The 21455-nt window shown below is 38.5% G+C and overlaps 2 protein-coding genes across 2 annotated transcripts in view; both read right to left on the bottom strand.

Annotated features, from left to right (window-relative positions):
* Positions 1 to 21455, bottom strand: part of LOC128070298 (elongation factor 1-alpha 1-like) — a 427922-nt gene that overhangs the window by 203895 nt on the left and 202572 nt on the right. The gene's annotated exons all lie outside the window — the stretch shown is intronic.
* RRAGB (Ras related GTP binding B) overlaps positions 7023 to 21455 on the bottom strand; it is a 39362-nt gene continuing 24929 nt past the window's right edge. The window contains exons 7-10 of the mRNA XM_052663605.1: positions 19463 to 19585; positions 12757 to 12848; positions 11339 to 11454; positions 7023 to 7427 (exon numbers count right to left, since the gene is read on the bottom strand). Of these exons, the coding sequence (XP_052519565.1) occupies positions 7330 to 7427; positions 11339 to 11454; positions 12757 to 12848; positions 19463 to 19585 (429 nt within the window). The 3' untranslated portion in view covers positions 7023 to 7329. The remainder of the gene's footprint in view (positions 7428 to 11338; positions 11455 to 12756; positions 12849 to 19462; positions 19586 to 21455) is intronic.

The following is a 21455-nucleotide window of genomic DNA, read 5'->3' as shown; positions in this document are numbered from 1 at the left end:
CTCGATGGACGTGAGTCTGAGCGATCTCTGGGAGTTGGTGATGGATAGGGAGGCCTGGCCTGCTGGGATTCATGGGGTCGCGAAGAGTGGGACAGGACTGAGGGACTGAACTGAACTGAACTGAACCAGACCCAGTCCCATAATATACATTTTAAGATGACAGGATTAGTCAGAAGGTTCTCAAGAAGGAGAAACATGTCCTCAAGCAGGATACATTGTTGTCACTGATACAGAGTTTAAGGGAAAAACATATCCTTGAGCAAGATGAGTTGTTTTGTTGTGCAATCATCAGCTCTGGGCTTAAAGAAAAAAAGAAAAAAGTTTGTCCTTTTCTCCTCCTTGAGAGCCCCAGACTCCTCTCTCCTCCTTGGGGACCCCAGACTTCTTATCAGTCTACTTAGGAATTGACTCTCTCACCTCCGCTTTTCTTTTAGGAAAATTATGTTGCCAAGGGAAAAGGGCATTGTTTTCATTCCATAACTACTTCCTACTGTTGAAGGGCATGGTCCCTAAAATGTTGAGGCAACATATTCTCCTAACCTCAGAAGGTCTCTGATCCAAGGGCCCCAAGTAATAGTTGGAGGAGGCTGTGGCACTCATAGGAGCCTGGACAACCATTTGTAACTTAAAAGCTTTCAGAGGGTTAGAAACTAACCCCGTTTCACAGTTACAGATGTAAGGCAAAACAGTCTTTAAACCAAGTTAAAATATAATCAAAATTAAAGGTTACACTATATCCATAGTTTGGAGAAGGCAATGGCACCCCACTCCAGTACTCTTGCCTGGAAAATCCCATGGATGGAGGAGCCTGGTAGGTCGCTAGGAGTCGGACAAGACTGACCACCTTCACTTTCACTTTTCACTTTAATGCATTGGAGAAGGAAATGGCGACCCACTCCAGTGTTCTTGCCTGGAGAATCCCAGGAACGGGGAGCCTGGTGGGCTGCCGTCTATGGGGTCGCACAGAGTTGGACACGACTGAAGCGACTTAGCAGCAGCAGCAGTAGCATATCCATAGTTTCATCAGTCCATCTTAGGATTGTTAGACGTCATCAGATCAAGAAAAGGCATCACATAAGATTGTTGTTGGTGAAAGTTTTTGCAGAGTTGAAGAAAGTCCTTTCTTTGATGCAGAGAATCTCAACATGGGAAGTCTTCAACTGATGAGGAGGGGGAGCACTCCACAGACCCAGTGATTAGACCTACTGTGGAGGCTGGGTCAGTGGTCACCTCCTGGAGTTCTCGTAATGTCTGCTGAAAAGCTGAAAGCTGAGTCACATAGTTAATTAATTCTAAGGCTTTAGGATCTATGACAATATCTGTGTACAAAAATGGTCCGTCATAGAGACAGTCCCTTCTTAGGGGCAATTTGAGCCCTCATTAAAGCTATGGGTAAGTTTTTAAACCAACCGTCTTGTGTTTTCTGAGTTAGCTTATACAGATGTCTCTTAATAATGTCATTAGCCTTTTCAACTTTTTCTGAAGATTGGGGTCTCCAGGAACAGTGTAAGTGATATTCTATTCCTAGAGCTTTCAACACCCCTTGAGTTATAGCAGCTTTAAAGAGAGAACCATTGTCACTCTGAACTTTAGAGTTTAAGATCCCACTTATATCATGAGAAATCAGTACAGTAAGATTTCACCTATTCATCAACTTTAGAGGATACTGCTTTTGACATGGAAATAAGTGAGGGTCTTTGAGCTTGATAATGACAGGAACAGCATTTTGTGTTCAACCCACAGTTTTTCCATCAGCCCACACTCTAGGATTTACATTTTGTTCTGTTAAAAATAGCAGGTTCCATATTCATGAAAACAGAGGCCTGGACCTTGCTCAGTATATTTCTCCCTAGAAGAGTTGAGGGAGACTCTGGCATGATTTGAAACTCAAGAAAATAGCACAGAGTCCTAGTTACAGCTTAAAGGATAACTGAAATATAAACGTTTGTCTCATCCAGACAGTACCATTACAGTAGTGGATCAGTAGGAAAGCAGACCAGGGGCTTCAGTGAGCACAGAGAAAGTTGCCTTGGTGTCCAAGAGAAAATCAACTGATTGTCCTTCCCTCCACCCCGTTCCTCAGGTATAATTAGGATGGGAGCTTGTGTGAACCCCTGGGCACCTTCAGTCCTGATTGTCCTGAGAGTCCGACCCCTGGGGCCTATACCTCGGAAGGCAGTCTCTCCTCAGGTATGGTCCTTTACAGACCAGACATGGGGCCGGGGTTAGCTTAGATGCCTGAAGGCAATCCCACTTGAGATGCCCTTTCTTTCCACAGTAATAACAAACTCATCCCTTTTCACATGGGTTCCTCTGGGCATTTTTCCTCAGGCTGTTTCACAGCAGAACTAACAGCCATGCTGGGGCTTCAGTCTTTTGCCTGGTTAATTTATTGCCTCCTATTTTCCTCCTCATATCCTCTACCATAATATACCATCTGAGCCAGCTGCAACAGTTTTTCTAAAGACTGATTTGGCCCAAATGCCTGTTTTTGTAACTTATTGCAGATATCTGGAGCTGACTGAGTGAGAAATCTATCTTTTAAGAAAATTTCTCCATCTGCACTTTCGGAATCAATGTCAGTAAACTTGCAGAGAGCCTCCAGTAGTCTATACTAGGAGTTTATCAGGAGTTTCCTTCTCTCCCTGTTCTATGTCAGTCAACTTAGCATAGTTTAAAGTCTTCGTGTGCGCTTGCTTGAGTCCTTCAAGAATACATCCAGCAAAGTGGCTCTGTTATGGGAACTGCTTGGCTCCCCATAGGGAGGAGGGCTATTTCGTGTTCCCTCTTTCCCCTTGTCTCATGTTCAAGCCATTCATCTCCAAAAGTAGTAGCTTCCCCCCAAACTCAAGCTATTGAGTCAGGGGTCAGCATCTGTCCCAAGACATACATTGTATCTCTCCAAGTAAGGTCATAAAGTAAAGTTAGTCCTGTAAAGGCTTCCATGTACTTTTTAGATCCTCTAAATAGTCTCAACCACAATTGGAACTGTTTGAATCTCTACCGAGACTGAGGCAACCCCTCCTGGAAGATGCCCTGATTCTCAGCCTGTTCAGTTGGAAGCCCCAGACACAGGGGCAAAGTAAGAGGACAGGAGGCTGCTAAAAAGGTTTCACACCCAAACCTGCACCCTTAGGACATAAGTCTGCCATGTCTCACAGAGAGATAAAGAGCAACACATATGGCACTTCTACCTATTTCTCTTGTTTTCTACAGAACCAATCTAATTGTAAAACAGTATCATAATTAAGAGACCCTTCAAAAGGCCAGTGTTCCCCATCTTCCAAAGGATACTGTGGCCATTCAGTATCACAGAAGATCAGGTGTGTCTTTTTAAACTCTGGGGATCAAACTTGTCTAAGTTTTTTTAAAATACATTTTAAAGGAGTAGTTCTGGAACTGCTAGCTCCCATCTGTAAGAGAGAAAGAAGCGGCATCCACAGCTGTGGCTTCTTTCCACTAGAGGCGTCCCTCCCAACTCCAGATAGGGGTTAGACAGACATCCCACTAAAGCTTTCCTTCCCTGGTAGGACTTAGTCTGTCCCTTACTGACACAGGTACCTTACTTGTCCCTCCTGGTTCTACCACAAAGGCAGGGTGGAGATGCACAGAGGTAAGACCTGATGGCATCCCAGACTGATTTCTAGTTCCTTACCACCAAAACCTTTGTTTGATTTTCCCTTGTCTCTGATGCCACCCAGAGTGTAACAGAGTAGATTTTCAGAATGTTTCCCAAGCTAGGACTATTAGGGGAAGCATCCATGTCCTATGTGCCTGTGCACATTTCTGAGTACAGTCCTGATCACAATAGAAGAGGTGAGTTATAAAGGGATGAACAGCAATCAAGATGTCTGTTCTGAGTGTCACCACATCAGTATATGTGATAGCAAAAGGTTTAGCCAGCGAGGAAAACTTTATTTTTTTTCCTTAAGCTACTAGGGCTGATCCTTCCAGTTCATTCCCACAGATTCCACAAAAGGAATATCTAAGGCATTGAGACAAAAGTCACCAGAGAGCCTCCTCTGATCCACTAACAGCACTACCAATGGAAGAAGCCCACTGTACTTCCAATCTGACCAGATCCTACAATTCCTAATCTGTGTCCTCAAAAAGCTCATGGTCACCAGCAATATTTTTATCCACATAGATTAGAGGGACAGCTGCGACAAAGACTTACTTTCAGGTCTCTGGCCTCAGAGGCAGGCAGCCAAGAGAGTGACCTCTAGCCTGAGGGGCATTCCTGGAGCTAGAGCTGCATCTCACTCCCAAATGTGCTCTTATAACTTTCAGCTAAGTAAAAGTACACAGTAACAGCATGGATCACAACTCCCTTGAAAGTCTATGACCCAATAGATTAGGTTAGTAGTTCTGATTTTCCACACAATTATGAAATGGTCAAAGAGACCAGGAAAAGATGACCGAGAAAGGAAAGTTTGTTCCACACGCTTTGCCCATTTCTGGCTGCTCCCCTTGCAGGGACTTTGGGTGTCTCTTGACATTGGTAGATCAGTATAAACACCCAACAAGGCTCTCTTTTGGGGGCTGCCTTCAGTCATTCTGAGGCACCATGAAACCACAGAGCAGGGCTCATCACTTCGTTCACACAGGGCATATCATTCATTCACACAAGCACACCATAGAGTTAGTGAAGTAAAAGGAGAAACATACTGAGAAAGCAGAGAGGCTAGAGCTCTTGAGTGTTCTTACTTTGTCCTGAAGATTCAAGATGAGCCCCCAAGATGATAGCTCACAGTGAATGATGTCGGATTTGTGATGTCTGAAGAAGATTTAGCTTTGGGACCAGGGACCAGACTCAAGAGCTTCTGTATAGCAGAGTTTTATTAAAGTATGAAAAGGGACAGAGAAAGCTTCTGACATAGACATCAGAGGGGGGACAGAGAGTGCCCCCCAGCACCAGTGTTTTTTATCTGTAATCCTCCAAGTGGTTCTGATGCATGCTCAAGTTTGAGAATCATTGCCCTATCCTACTAAAATAGCTAACAAGGCCTATAAAAAGAATCAATTCACTGTATCACTAAACTCATAAGTTTTACATCATTAGTTTTGATTTCTTCTCTCCAACTCTTTCTGTGTACATGTCTTCACTGTCCACTTGTGTTATTTCAGTTTCTAAGTGGCACATCTTTGAGCAAATATCTCAAAACATTTTTTTCTTGTCTTCAGTGACAAAGAAGACCAGCTGTTCATTACCATTAGGATTAAGTCAAATCATAACCTTATTTTTCTAACCTTTCATAATTTTATACATCCTTTAAGTTCAAGTTATAACTAGAATCTGAGAAAAGGTTGAATGAAGAGCAAACAAAGTAATCATGTAACAGCTTTTTCTGGTGCTTAACTAATTGAATATCTATATATCTATATCTAGGGCTTCCCTGGTAGCTCAGCTGGTAAATAATGTCTGCAATGTGGGAGACCTATATCTACCTCCCAAAGGAGAAAAAAAAACAAAACAAAACACTTTTGGGTGTTTTCCTTCAAATCTCATCCCAGATAAAGGATAAGGAGAACATGCCAAATCATTAGTCACAGAACAGACTCCCTCTTCACTTGCTCTTTTCATTTTCCTAGATATTAATAGGACAAATAATCTAGAACATCAAACTTAAACTCTTCTTCTATAGAAGATTAATGCAACTGTTGATAAAATTAATCCCATAAGATTCTTTTAAGAATTTACATTTTTAATCTACATAATGACAGCATGTTCTTTGCTACTCAGTAAAAACTCTATTTATCTCCATTGGGGACAATAAGATGAGGAAAGATGAGGTTCTGGCTGTCTGGAAGAAGTTTCTTCATGAAATAAAATTGAGATGAATCTACTGTGCTGTAGATTCCCTAAATGCTTTTGTGTTCTGTTTCAGTTCTATACAAACTGAAAAAGTTACGGCTTTGAGTAATTCTAGTCAGGACATGACTGAGCGACTTTACTTTCACTTTTCACTTTCATGCATTGGAGAAGGAAATGGCAACCCACTCCAGTATTCTTGCCTGGAGAATCACAGGGACGGTGGAGCCTGGTGGGCTGCCGTCTATGGGGTCGCACAGAGTCAGACATGACTAAAGCGACTTAGCAGTAGCAGCAGTTGGTGTTGCCAAGCTCTCCTCCCAGTTCACAATGGGTCATCTTTTCCTTGGGAATGAAGTCAAATAAAGTCCAACCTTGAATGAGGTTTTATAATAATACTTAATGAGTATAATGGGCTTCCCTGGTGGCTCAGACGGTAAAGCGTCTGCCTGCAATGAGGGAGACCTGGGTTCGATTCCTGGGCTGGGAAAATCCCCTGGAGAAGGAAATGGCAATCCACTCCAGGACTCTTGCCTGGAAAATCCCATGGATGGAGGAGCCTGATAGGCTACAGTCTATGGGGTCGCAAAGAGTTGGACACAACTGAGCGACTTCACTTTCACTTTCTTTCACTTTAATGAGGATAATGGAAGCACATCCCATTAGGTATTATGGAATATATAAATTAACCATTCTTGGGCCTCATAGAAAGAAGACTTACATCTCATAAATACTATCTATTTCCCCTCAACTTTTAATTCATTCCTTCTCTAGTTGCATCTTGAAACAGACTTTCAGCACACTTCAGGCCTGGATTACTATCTGTTTCTCCAGCTGCCATCAGTCAGCCCACAGGTTAACTTTCTTTCAAAATTCCTTTGCCATTTCCTATCATATTATATCAAAACTCTTCTGCCTAGCTTTAAGGCTATCATTTGGCTCATCCTTCCCAACCAACTTTATTTTATACTATTTCCCAAACAGCAAGTCTTCTTCCCCTAGGTTAACTGTGAAATTCATTTTCTTTTTCTTAGGGAAAAGCTGAAGAAACAAGGGAAAGAAAAAAAAAAAGAAAAGAATGTTACTGAAATCTGTAATAGCAAAACTTTATTTATAACTGCATTTAAGGAATATTTTTAGTGCATGCTGAGAAAACAGTAATATTCCAAACATATAGGTTACTATCTGATGAGGAATATAAGATGATGCTGGAAAAGGCTTCGGCATACACAACAACTGAAACCAGGTTATTAGAACACTTACACTATTAGAACATTGTTATCAGAACACTTACATATCACCTACTTTTATGTCACACCACATTCATAGACAGTTTATCTTCTAACTTCTTACAGGCTATTTGAGTAAATAGCATTCAAGGTTATACATGAAGACTGGGGAGTAGGGAAGAAATGCAGAAGTGATAAGCATCACAACATTTCAGAGCCTATATATACTAATACAACATTAAGAAATAGTATTCCATTTATTTTTCTGAAACAGCATTTGGCAATGTTTTAGCGCATGAGAAGACACTGCTTTGGCCCATCCACTCTTTCCAGCTTTTCAAAGTGTTTCCTGGCATTGCGAATATTGATCAGAGTAGCTGCAGAAGCTGAGGATGGGGTAGGGAAGATATCCAACACAGTTAGTACAAATAGCCAAAGGAATATATTACTAGTAAAAAAAAAAAAAAAATGAAAGAGAGCCAAATTCCTCAATTTACGTCATAGAGAACCTATGTCCCAAGTTAATCAGAGTTTAATTTTTCTGAGTTAAAGATTTATTTATATTCTAAACATAATATTTTCAAAATAAATTTTCAAACTTGTTTAGTTCGGGGCTAATAGTAAAACATTATCTTCTGCTACATTCTAATATTACCCTAAGATAGATAACCTTTATTTTAACAGTTGTGATTGATATAGCTATTATGGCATGGAGGCACCAAATATCTCTCTCTATGCCCCTAACAAAAATATGGGAGTACAGTATTTAGAAATATACAATGACATATAAAATGGTTCAACAACGAAAAGTTCAGAGCTTAGAGTGACTAGTCCTTTAAAAATATACCCCATGTGGAGAACAAGTCATACATTTGAGTTTGTTTTCTTTAAAATCCCCAGATTTAGTAATTAGATTTTTGAAGCTCCCATGAAGAAAAATATAATACCCTAGAGTCTAAACTATTTCTAAACTTCAAAATATAAATTGATTAAAAAATTATTTATCATTAGACAGAATGTGGTCCAATGGAGAAGGGAATGGCAAACCACTTCAGTATTCTTGCCTTGAGAACCCCATGAACAGTAGGAAAAGGCAAAATGATAGCATACTAAAAGAGGAACTCCTCAGGTTGGTAGGTGCCCAATATGCTACTGGAGATCAGTGGAGAAATAACTCCAGAAAGAATGAAAGGATGGAGCCAAAGCAAAAAGAATATCCAGTTGTGGATGTGACTGGTGATAGAAGCAAGGTCTGATGTGTTAGAGAGCAATATTGCATGGAATGTTAGGCCCATGATTCAAGGCAAATTGGAAGTGGTCAAACAGGAGACGGCAAGAGTGAACGTCAACATTCTAGTAGTCAACAAACTAAAATGGAATGGAATGGGTGAGTTTAACTCAGATGACCATTATATCTACTACTGTGGGCAGGAATCCCTTAGAAGAAATGGAATAGCCATCATGGTCAACAAGAGAGTCCGAAATGCAGTACTTGGATGCAATCTCAAAAATGACAGAATGATCTCTGTTCATTTCCAAGGCAAACCATTCAATATCAAGCCTATGCCCCAACCAGTAATGCTGAAGAAGCTGAAGTTGAACAGTTCTATGAAGACCTAAAAGACCTTCTAGAATTAACACCCAAAAAAGATGTCCTTTTCATTATAGCGGACTGGAATGCAAAAGGAGGAAGTCAAGAAACACCTGGAATAACAGGCAAATTTGGCTTTGGAGTACAGAATGAAGCAGGGCAAATGCTAATAGACTTTTGCCAAGAGAACGCACTGGTCATAGCAAACACCCTCTCCCAACAACACAAGAGAAGACTCTACACATGGACATCACCAGATGGTCAACACCGAAATCAGATTCATTATATTCTTTGCAGCCAAAGATGGAGAAGCTCTATACAATCAGCAAAAAAAAGACCGGGAGCTGACTGTGGCTCAGATCATGAACTCCTTATTGCCAAATTCAGACTTAAATTGAACAATGTGGGGAAAACCACTAGACCATTGAGGTATGATCTAAATCAAATCCCTTATGATTATACAGTGGAAGTAAGAAATAGATTTAAGGGAGAAGATCTGAGAGTGCCTGATGAACCATGGACGGAGGTTCGTGACACTGTACAGGAGACAGGGATCAAGACCATCCCCATGGAAAAGAAATGCAAAAAAGCAAAATGGCTGTCTGGGGAGGCCTTACAAACAGCTGTGAAAAGAAGAGAAGTGAAAAGCAAAGGAGCAAAGGAAAGATATAAGCATCTGAATGCAGAGTTCCAAAGAATAGCAAGGAGAGATAAGAAAGCCTTCTTCAGTGATCAATGCAAAGAAATAGAGGAAAACAACAGAATGGGAAAGACTAAATCTCTTCAAGAAAATTAAAGATACCAAGGGAACATTTCATGCAAAGATGGGCTCGATAAAGGATAGAAATGGTATGGACCTAACAGAAGCAGAAGATATCAAGAAGAGGTGGCAGGAATACACAGAAGAATTGTACAAAAAAGATCTTCATGACCCAGATAATCACGATGGTGTGATCACTCACCTAGAGCCAGATATCCTAAAATGTGAAGTCAAGTGGGCCTTAGAAAGCATCACTACGAACAAAGCTAGTGGAGGTGATGGGATTCCAGTTGAACTATTTTAAATCCTGAAAGTTGATGCTGTGAAAGTGCTGCACTCAATATACCAGCAAATTTGGAAAACTCAGCAGTGGCCATAGGACTGGAAAAGGTCAGTTTTCATTCCAATCCCAAAGAAAGGCAATGCTAAAGAATGCTCAAACTACCACACAATTGCACTCATCTCACATGCTAGTAAAGTAATGCTCAAAATTCTCCAAGTCAGGCTTCAGCAATACGTGAACTTTGAACTTCCAGATGTTCAAGCTGGTTTTAGACAAGGCAGAGGAACCAGAGATCAAATTGCCAACATCCGCTGGATCATCAAAAAAGCAAGAGTTCCAGAAAAATATCGATTTCTGCTTTATTGACTATGCCAAAGCCTTTGACTATGTGGATCACAACAAACTGTGGAAAATTCTGAGAGAGATGGGAATACCAGACCACCTGACCTGCCTCTTGAGAAACCTATATGCAGGTCAGGAAGCAACAGTGAGAACTGGACTTGGAACAACAGGCTGGTTCCAAATAGGAAAAGGAGTACGTCAAGGCAGTATATTGTCACCCTGCTTATTTAACTTATATGCAGAGTACATCATGAGAAATGGTGGGCTGGAAGAAGCACAAGCTGGAATCAAGATTGCTGGGAGAAATATCAATAACCTCAGATATACAGATAATACCACCCTTATGGCGGAAAGTGAAGAGGAACTAAAAAGCCTCTTGATGAAAGTGAAAGAGGAGAGTTGAGAAAGTTGGCTTAAAGCTCAATATTCAGAAAACTAAGATCATGGCATCTGGTCCCATGACTTCATGGCAAATAGATGGGGAAACAGTGTTAGACTTTTTATTTTTTGGGCTTCAAAATCACTGCAGATGGTGATTGCGGCCATGAAATTAAAAGATGCCTACTCCTTGGAAGGAAAGTTATGACCAACCTAGACAGCATATTAAAAAGCAGAGACATTACTTTGCCGACTAAAGTCTGTCTAGTCAAGGGTATGGTTTTTCCTGTGGTCATGTGTGGATGTGAGAGTTGGACTGTGAAGAAAGCTGAGCCCGAAGAATTGATGCTTTTGAACTGTGGTGTTGGAGAAGACTCTTGAGAGTCCCATGGACTTCAAGGAGATCCACCCAGTTCATTCTAAAGGAGATCAGTCCTGGGTGCTCATTAGAAGAAGTGATGCTGAAGCTGAAACTCCAGTACTTTGGCCACCTCATGAGAAGATTTGACTCATTGGAAAAGGCCCTGATGCTGGGAGGCATTGGGGGCAGGAGGGAAGGGGACGACAGAGGATGAGATGGCTGGATGGCATCTCCGACTCGACGGACATGAGTTTGAATAAACTCCGGGAGTTGGTGATGGACAGAGTGGCCTGGCGTGCTGCAATTCATGCAGTTGCAAATAGTTGCACACGACTGAGAGACTGAACTGAACTGATTTACCATTAGTACTAATTTATTTTCATTGTGGTAAAATACACATAAAATGAAATTTACCCTTTTAACCATTGTTAAATGTATAGTATAGGTCAGTGGCACTAAGTACATTCACAGGGTTGTGCACTATAAAATAGTTTTTAGTATCTTTAATAATGTACAACTTCTAAAGCAATTAGTTTAAAGAATATGTGGCCTTGAATCTATGTCAGCTAAGTGTAAACTTACGAATAGATGGATCAGACATCACGACCATCACATAAGTGTTGGATGTAAAAATGTCAATGAAAGCAGCAAAGTTAGAGTTCCTGACTTCCATGCTCTGGAAAGAGGCAGCTAGCTTGCTATAGGAGAAAGGGGAAAAGTGAGTAAAGGACATAAAATATTAGTAATATCAGACATTCTTATCTTTCATATTAACATTTGAATACCATTATATCTCATCCATCACCTCATTAAGACAGTTAATCACTAATCTCACTTTGTTTTCCAAGGAAACTCTAATGCCAAATTTAACATGTCTTGGAAAGTGGGCTTGACAGAAAGCAGATTAGGACTTGACAGTGACTGTGAAGTGAAAAGTGGGCTTAGACCTAGATTCATGTTGCCAAAGATTTCTCTAATATTTAAGTTTATTCAGTTGAAATTTTCCTATCATTGAGATTAACAACCATACCTTTTGAATATTAGTTATGTTGAAATTCCATCTTTGAATACAAAAAGAGTAATAATATTTATATGCCATTTGCAATTTCTTCTTTAAAAATGTTGGTATAAACATACCAGAAAGTCTCAAAATATGCTAAAGCATTAAAGGGATTACTTACACTTATTCTATTGTCTGAGTATCAAAGTTTTACCACAATAAGAATTTTGATTATTAAATCTTTACTAGATTATAATGTTCAGCCATTCCTACTTCCTACATTCACAATGCTAAGATTCACACTAGATTTAAACAAAGCTGAGACAATATGATCAGACATTTTTAGATGCTCTTCTTTGTACCATTCCTGAAATCATTACCACACTATTTTTATTATTGTAGTTTTATAGTAAATCTTGGTATTTGATAAGGTAACCCTCCTTTTTTTTTCAAAACTCTCTTGGACATCGTCTGTTTATTTCTTCCCAAATAGTAAAAAACATCTTGAAAAGGTACTCAGCTTAGATATTTTTCATATCCTTCTTCTGCATCAGTTGATTTTGCATTAAAGGATACTGTCTTTCACTTCAGTCAAGAAGTTTAGAGTTGAGTTTTTGTCTTGCTTTAAAATTTTGTTTATTTATTTTGGCTGTGTTGGGTCTTCATTGCTGCACAGGCTTTTCTCTAGTTAGGGGAGTGGGGGCTATTCTCTAGTTGCAGTGCATGGGCTTCTTATTGTGGTGGCCTCTCTTGTTGTGGAGTATAGGTTTAGTTGCTTTGTGGCCTGTGGGATCTTCCCAGATCAGGCATCGAACCCACATCTCCTGCATTGGCAGGCAGATTCTTTACCACTGAGTCACCAGGAAAGCCTCAAATTTGTTTTTAATATGAGGGACTATGCTGAATAGAGAACTGGCATCTACTAAAGGTATTTGAACCTCTCAAATATGACCATTTTTTCCTGAGATAAATATTGAATACATCACACAAGATCTCTTACCTGCAGCTCAGCTTAAATTGCTTAATAATGTTGCTGATTTTCTCAAATCTGTGGGCATCGCGCTGTTCTTTACACTGATAGTGAGAAATCACCTACAAAAAAGAGCAATGCCCTTTCAATCCATGCAGCATTGTCATATCACCCTCTACTACTCCTCAAGCCATTACATTCATCAGTCTCTTGATCACCCTGATTTTCAGGGTAGTTAGCAACTGGCTTTACTGTCTTTATTGCTCTGTCCCATATTCTATCAGCATTTTGCATAAATTCAACATCCCTAAGGATGACCCATCCAGTAATGTTTGGTTATAATTTTATTAGAACATTTAAGTATTATCTATTTTGCTTCACTGCTAGCCTTTCTCACTTACTTTAAATATTCATCTTATTTCAATATTTCGCAGAACGGTTGTTGATTCAAAAAAAGTACAAATCAAAAAGGAAAAATGAATAAAAATTCTTAGCTCTTCGTGAGGTATACTTAATGTACTTAATTTTAATGAAGGCTATAACCAAGTGATTTTTGGTATTATATTTTAAAATCTTAACTGATTGATTCTAACCTCTGAGGATGTACTATTCATAAATGAAAAATAAACCTATTCATGATGGACACCAATGCCAGCTGAAAATGCATCCCCTAACACTTTCAGATTAATAAAACCACAAAAGTATTCCCCACAGGCTGATGTTAAGTTTCTAGTAGGAAGCAAAACTGAGTCATTTGCCAGAAGAAAATTCACAGGGCAATTCCCTGAAATTTCAAAAACATAATTCCTAGACCAATGGTGGACTAGATTCCTGTTGCTTGACTTCAAGCACCTCAGTGAAAATGGTCAAAGCATCTAAACACAGTCCTCAAGAGAAACCAAAAGCTACTTGTTATTGGTGAAAAACAGAGTTCATATTAAATTAACCCCTATGATCATATGTGGTAGATGTGGCAGGAAAATACCACTAAGCAGGATTCCATCATGCCATGTGTATCAAGACAGACAAAAGCTCACTTGCTTACTGCTATTCACACTAGTGGGAAAGACAGGACTCAGGATAATGAACTTCCCAGCAAGTAACCCCTGCCTATGGGATGAAGCAGAAGACACTGATTAGGTCTTGTTGCCTCAGCTGTACCAGTTAGCAAGAAGAACGACTGCCAAGTATGCTGCCATTAAAAACAATATTTCTACAAATTTAAGAGGAAAAACTGCACCTGCATTCTCTGCACTCTGTTGGCTGTAATAAGAAAAGAAACCAATGTTTGACAGTTTGTCAGCTATATGCTAAACTTTGTACTAGGATTTAATGTTATCATGATAGCATATTCAAAAGCAGAGACATTACTTTGCCGACTAAGGTCCATCTAGTCAAGTCTATGGCTTTTCCTGTGGTCATGTATGGATGTGAGAGTTGGACTGTGAAGAAGGCTGAGCACCGAAGAATTGATGCTTTTGAACTGTGGTGTTGGAAAAGACTCTTGAGAGTCCCTTGGACTGCAAGGAGATCCAACCAGTCCATTCTGAAGGAGATCAGCCCTGGGATTTCTTTGGAAGGAATGATGCTAAAGCTGAAACTCCAGTACTTGGCCACCTCATGTGAAGAGTTGACTCATTGGAAAAGACTCTGATGCTGGGAGGGATTGGGGGCAGGAGGAGACAGGGACGACAGAGGATGAGATGGCTGGATGGCATCACGGACTCGATGGACGTGAATCTGAGTGAACTCCAGGAGTTGGTGATGGACAGGGAGGCCTGGCATGCTGCGATTCATGGGGTTGCAAAGAGTCGGACACGATGGAGCGACTGAACTGAACTGAACTGAACTGTCCTATTTTAAACCACATAAAAATTATGATATAGATATTATCTCTATTTTATAAAAGGGGAACCAAACTCAGATTAAAATATGTGTCTATCATATATATGTTGTTTACAAGAGACCCACTTCAGATCTAGGGACACAAAGAGACTAACAGTAAGGGGGTGGAAAAATATATTCCATGCAATTGAAATCAAAAGAAAGCTGGAATAGCAATACTCATATCAGACAAAATAGACTTTAAAATAAACTGTTATAATACACAAAGGAGAACACTACAAAATGATCAAGGGGTCACTCCAAGAAGAAGACATAACAATTGTAAAAATATATGCACCCAACATAGGGGCACCTTAATATATAAGGCAAATACTATATGTCAAAACCAATACAATATTGTAAAGTAATTAACCTCCAATTAAAATAAATTTATATTTAAAAAATTAAATTTAATTAAAAAAAAGAGAGTGACAGTAACACAAAAATATTAGGGGACTTTTAACACCACAATTTTGATCATCCAGACAGAAAAATCAATAAGGAAATGCAGGCCTGAAATGACACATTAGACCAGATGAACTTAACTGGTATTTATAGAGCTTTCCATCCAAAAGCAGCAGAATATACATTCTTCCCAAGTGCACATGGAACATTCTCCAGAAATGATCACATACTGGATCACAAAGTGAGCCCCACCAGGTAAATTTAATAAAATTGAAGTCATATCAAGCATCTTTTCCCACACAACACTATGAGGTTAGAAATCGATTACAAGAAAAGAAAACTAAAAAACACAAATACATGGAAGCTAAATAATATGCTACTAAACAACCAATGGATCACTGATGAAATCAAAGAGGAAATAAAAAATACCTAGAGATAAATGAAAATGAAAGCATGATGATTCAAAACCTATGGGACACAACAAAAGCAGTTTTAAGAGGGAAGCTTATAGCAATATAATCTTATCTAGGAAACAAGAAAAATCTCAAATAAACAACTTAACCTTAAAGCAACTAGAGAAGAAGAATAAAACCCAAAGTTTAATAGAAGGAAAGAAATCATAAAGATAGAACAGAAGTAAATGAAATAGAGATGAAGAAAACAATAGAAAGATCAATGAAACTAGAGCTGGACCTTTGAAAAGATAAATAAACTTGATAAACCATTAGCCAGACTCATCATGAAAAAAAGAGAAGAGGATTCAAATAAAATTAGAAATGAAAATGGAAAAGTTACATAGAGCTGATACCACAGAAATAAAAAGGATTGTAAGAGATGACTACAAGCAAATATATGCCAATAAAATGGAAAATCTGGAAGAAATGGACATGTTTCAGTACAACCTTCCAGGATTGAACTAAGAAGAAATAGAAAATATAAACAGACCAATCACAAGTAATGAAATTAAAATTGTGATTAAAAATCTTCCTACAAACAGAAGTCCAGGACTGGATGGTTTCACAGGTGATTTATATCAAACATTTAGAGAAGAGCTGATACCTATCACTCTCAAACTCTTCCAAAAAAACACAGAGGGTAGAATACTTCCAAACTCATCCTACAAGGCCACCATCACCCTGATATCAAAACTAGACAAAGATATCACAAAAAAAGAAAATTACATGCCAGTTACACTGATGAACACAGAAGCAAAACTCCTCAACAAATATTCTTTCAAGCTGGGAGTTTATTTGATTTCATCCCCTATGGAAAAGATGAGCCATTGTGAACTGGGAGAAATGGAGGTTGACAACACTAACTAGAACTACTTAAAGCCCTAACTTTTTCAGTTTCCACAGAACTGAAATAGAACACCAAAGCATTTAGGGAATCTACAGCATAGTAGACTCATCTCAATTTTCTTTTCTCTGTGTCATAAAGAAACTTCTTCCAGACTGCCAGAACCTCACTTTTCCTCATCTTACTGTCCTGAATAGCAAGTTTTTACTGAGTAGCAAAAAACAAAGACACAGATGAAAGAAATCAAACATGACACAAACAGATAGAAAGATATACCATGTTCTTGGATTGGAAAATGAATATTGTCACAATTACTATATTACCCAAGGCAATCTACAAATTAAACACAATCCCTATCAAATTACCAATGGCATTTTTTATAGAACCAGAACAAAAAAATCTTAAAATTTGTATGGAGAAACAAAATTCCCTGACTATCCAAAGCAATCTTGAATAAGAAAAGCAGAGCTGGAGGAATCAGGCTCCTTGACTTCAGACTATACTACAAAACTACAGTAAATGAAACAGTATGGCACTGGCATGAAAATAGACATATAGATTAATGGAATAGACTAGAAAGCCCAGATGTAAATCCACAACCTATGACCAATTAATCTACAACAAAGGAGGCAAGACTATATAATGAAAAAAAGACAATCTCTTCAACAAATGGTTCTGGAAAAACCAGAGAGCTACATTTTAAAAATTAAATTAGAACATTCTTTATCATCATACACACAAAAACTCAAAATGGATTAATGACCTAAATGTTAGACTGGACAGTATAAGACTCTTGAGAGGAAAACATAGGCAAAACACTCTGACATAAATTGCATCAATATCTTTTTCAATCCATCTCCTAGACTAATAGAAATTAAACACAAACAAATGGGATTTAATTAAACTGAAAAGCCTTGCACAGTAAAGGAAACCATAAAGAAAGCAAAAAGATAACTCACAAAATGGGAGAAAATATTTGTAAACTATGCAGCTGACAATGAATTAATCTCCAGGCTTACAAACAGCTCATGTGGTTCTCAATATCAAAAAAAAAAAAACAAACAACACATTCAAAAAACGGGCAGAAGACCTAAATAGATATTTCTCCAAAGACATACAGATGGCCAAGAGGCACATGAAAAAATGCTCAACATGATTAATTATTAGAGAAATGCAAATAAAAACTATAAACAAGATGTCACCTCAAACCAGTCAGAATGGCCATCATGAAAAAAATCTACAAACAATAAATGCTGAAGAGGGTGTGGAGAAAAGGGAACTCTCCTACACTGTTGGTGAGAATTTAAGTTGGTACAGCCACTATGGAAAACAGTATGGAGGTTCTTTAAAAAACTAAAGCATGGTTGTCATATGACCCGGCAATACCACTCCTTGGCATGTATCTCGATAAAAGTATAATTCAAAAATATACATGCATCCCTATGTTCACAGGAGCACTATTCACAAAAGCTAAGACATGGAAACAGCCTAAATGTTCACTGATAGTGAATGGATAAAGATGTGGTACATAAATATAATTGAATATTCGGTTCAGTTCATTTTAGTCATTCAGTCATGTCCTACTCTTTGCGACCCCATGAATCACAGCACGCCAGGCCTCCCTGTTCGTCACCAACTCCCAGAGTTTACTCAAACTCATGTCCATCGAGTCAGTGATGCCATCCAGCCATCTCATTCTCTGTCGTCCCTTTCTCCTCCTGCCCCCAATCTCTCCCAGCATTAGGGTCTTTTCCAATGAGTTAACTCTTCTCATGAGGTGGCCAAAGCATTGGAGTTTCAGCTTTAGCATCAGTCCTTCCAATGAACACCCAGGACTGATCTCCTTGCAGTACAAGGGACTCTCAAGAGTCTTCTCCAACACCACAGTTCAAAAGCATCAGTTCTTTGGGGCTCAGCTTTCTTCACAGTCCAACTCTCACATCCATACATGACCACTGGAAAAACCATAGCCTTGACTAGACAGACATTTGTTGGCAAAGTAATGTCTCTGCTTTTGAATATGCTATCAGCTTTCTTCACAGTTGAGTAACTGAATATTACTCAGCCATAAAAAAGAATGAAATAATGTCATTTGCAGCAACATGGACTGACCTAGAGATTATCATATTAAGTGAATAAGTGAAGTAAGCCAGAAAGAGAAAGATAAATATCATATGATATCATTCATATATGGAATCTGAAAGAAATGATACAGATGAACTTGTTTGCAAGATAGAAACAGACTCACAGACTTAGAGAAGGAACATGTGATTGCCAGGGTGGACAGGTGGGTGTAGGGATAGATTGGGAGTCTGGGACTGACACATAGATGCTGCTATATTTTAGAATAGATGGCCAATGGGGACCTACTATATAGCACAGGGAACTCTGCTCAATATTCTGTAATAACCTAAATGAGAAAATAACTTGAAAAAAAAAAGAATAGATCCATGTATATGTAAAAAAAGATGTATCTAAAATCACCAAGCTTTGGTAGCGCTCAGAAACAAATTTACTGTGAGCTATTCTTAGGGTTATATTTATGCAGCTGATCAGCAATTACTTATGCAGTTTTTGTGACATGTCAAATGAGTTTTCATTACTGTTATTAAACATTTTACTTATAAATATAATATTGGGTTTTTCATACTCCATCACAGCCATATACATAGTACGAGATATTAAGTTGAATTTATAAAAAAAATAATGCCAACATACCTCTTTGCCCTTTCACCTCACCATCTGAACTCTTATCTATGTCACTGAGTTGACCATTACATCTCTTCCATGTTAAGTTTTAAACTATTTTGGAAAAAGGGGTGTGATGCAAGTTTTCTCAAAGGAAAATACCCATCATTTCATAATAGAAGTCAATGGGAAATAGGAATTATTTAAGACAAACGGACAATTATTAACAAAAATTCTATAGTAACAAATACCTGCAAATGTCTAAGTGCTACTAATTACTAAAGACCAACACACAAAAGAACTTCTTTCACGTTACTTGCTGACAATACTACTTCATAAATAAAGCTATGTATGCTGAAGTAAAGACAAAGAAAACGCGTCTTTCTGAAAGTGCAACATATTCTCCATTGCTGAACAGAAGGTGAGTGTGAAATACATCTGCACAGCAGAAAGTTCTTACCAGAAAAGTGGCTCTCTCAAAGAGAAGTACTTCATCAGCCTCGATAATTTCAGCAAAATTCCTTAGGTTCATTTCCAGCTGCTGGACATTGGGGATCAGCTGATAAACAATGCTGGACCAAGCCTAACAGAACAGAAGCACAGTGCAATATTACTAACTGGTAAACAGGCCCAGATCTTTGCAAATGAGTAAGTATACTATGGGCTTCCCTGGTGGAAGTATACTATAAAATATAGGCAGGAAAATATAGTGATAATTGAGTCCTCAACAAATTCTAGCAACAAATATAACACAAATGAAATGAGAAAATGAAACTAATATTTTATTTTTGTTGTTCAGTTAGATTTTTAAAAGTTTCAAACACTTATGAAATGCTTCTTTCCACTGATAGTAAAAAATCAACAAATACTTTAATTTAATCATATTGCCTTAGGGAAAGCTGAAAACTCTGATTTACTGGGCCAAAGAACTTTTAATCTAGTCATTCAAATAGATAAGACCAATAGTGTAGATTGCTCTTAAGATCAGAACCTAATATTTACATACATCCAATAATCAATTCACTGTAAATACCAGAGCCACATAGAAAAATAGCCCCTCCCCTCAATGGGATAACATACAAGAGAAATTACAAGAGAAAATAGTGGCTTTATTTGAAAAGGCTTATTGTCAGCTGTACAAATTATTGATCTAATCAAATTAAAAATGGTCCACGTGTGTTTGCCTAAAACTGATTTCATCCAGAGGAGTATGACTATAATAGGAATTTAAATTAATCACACCCTCCCTCTATTTTCTTAAGGCTCTTTTATTTGAATTTTCATTATATTATTCCTTTCAATTTCATTCCAATTTGTCTGGTAGGGTGTATCATCTTCTCTCCCCTACTAGAGCACAGGAACCTGGTCTTAGTTATTTGTGTGTCCAACAGTATCAAGCAGATATGCAATGAGTGCTTGTAGGATAAAACTTAATAAATATAAAAAATTTATGTCAGCTCTATGTAACATTTATGTAAGAGATGTAAGAGCCATGTTTCTGATCCAATTAGTTTTATTACTTAGGCATGGGGGTTCAGGTTCCAAGTTCCCAGGTCGGTGTTAATGTCACTGCTGAATTTACCTTGGAGAAGGCACCAAAGCTAACCACAGCAGAGACATTGTCACTCACAGCAGTGTTGTGATTAGCCAATTGTCTTTGGTCGTGTTATGTATTGCCATCCTTCACACCGCAGTTGGTTCTTATCAGTGCGTCATGTCCATCCTTATTCACGGTTACCTGTTCTATGGGAATAAGGCTTTGAGAGAAATTCGGCCCAAATTAATCTAGAACAGTATTTCCTAGACAGGTATCTCAAAATGATCTGTTATTAGAGTGAGGCTGGGTCAACATAATATTGGGAAAAATTAATTAGTTAAAAAAATAAATCAGTGGTTATGTTTTAAAGTCCAACTGTTTTTCTCCTTGGCAAATCAGGTTTCTGTGCTTTTGGTTGAAGATACTTGTCAGAAGCAGTTGATACTGAGGCTGTAGCTATGAGTCACTGAAAAGGATGCTTTCCTACCCAGACTTGTCAATGAATACCAGAAACAGTCTGAAGGAAAGGTCTGACCACAGAAGACCCAAAAGAAGCCAGTCTTTCAAATCACTAAATCACTGGGAGAAAGGGAGAAAGCAGGATAAGGAGCCTATGTGCCAATGAGGTAATTTCAACTTCATCCATAACACAGCTATTATTGTAACCTTTACAACTACTATAAGCAGTGTGGTATCCATTCCAGCAATAGGTACAATTTCTTTGGTTGAAAGAATGCTAGTCTTTAATTTTGCATGAAAGTTGCAGCTATCATATTCTTGCAATAACACGTCTCATTCTAAGACTCCCTTTCCAATTTCTCCCCTAAATACTGTTCTTCTATTGCCATCCAAACTTAGACAGACTAGCTTATATCCTGTAGAGGTACCTGAATATTAGATACAGTTCCAATCAGCA

The sequence above is a fragment of the Budorcas taxicolor genome, chromosome X (genome assembly GCF_023091745.1).
Source record: "Budorcas taxicolor isolate Tak-1 chromosome X, Takin1.1, whole genome shotgun sequence".
Classification (NCBI taxonomy): Eukaryota; Metazoa; Chordata; class Mammalia; order Artiodactyla; family Bovidae; genus Budorcas; species Budorcas taxicolor.
This window is presented reverse-complemented; position numbering and strand designations above follow the sequence as displayed.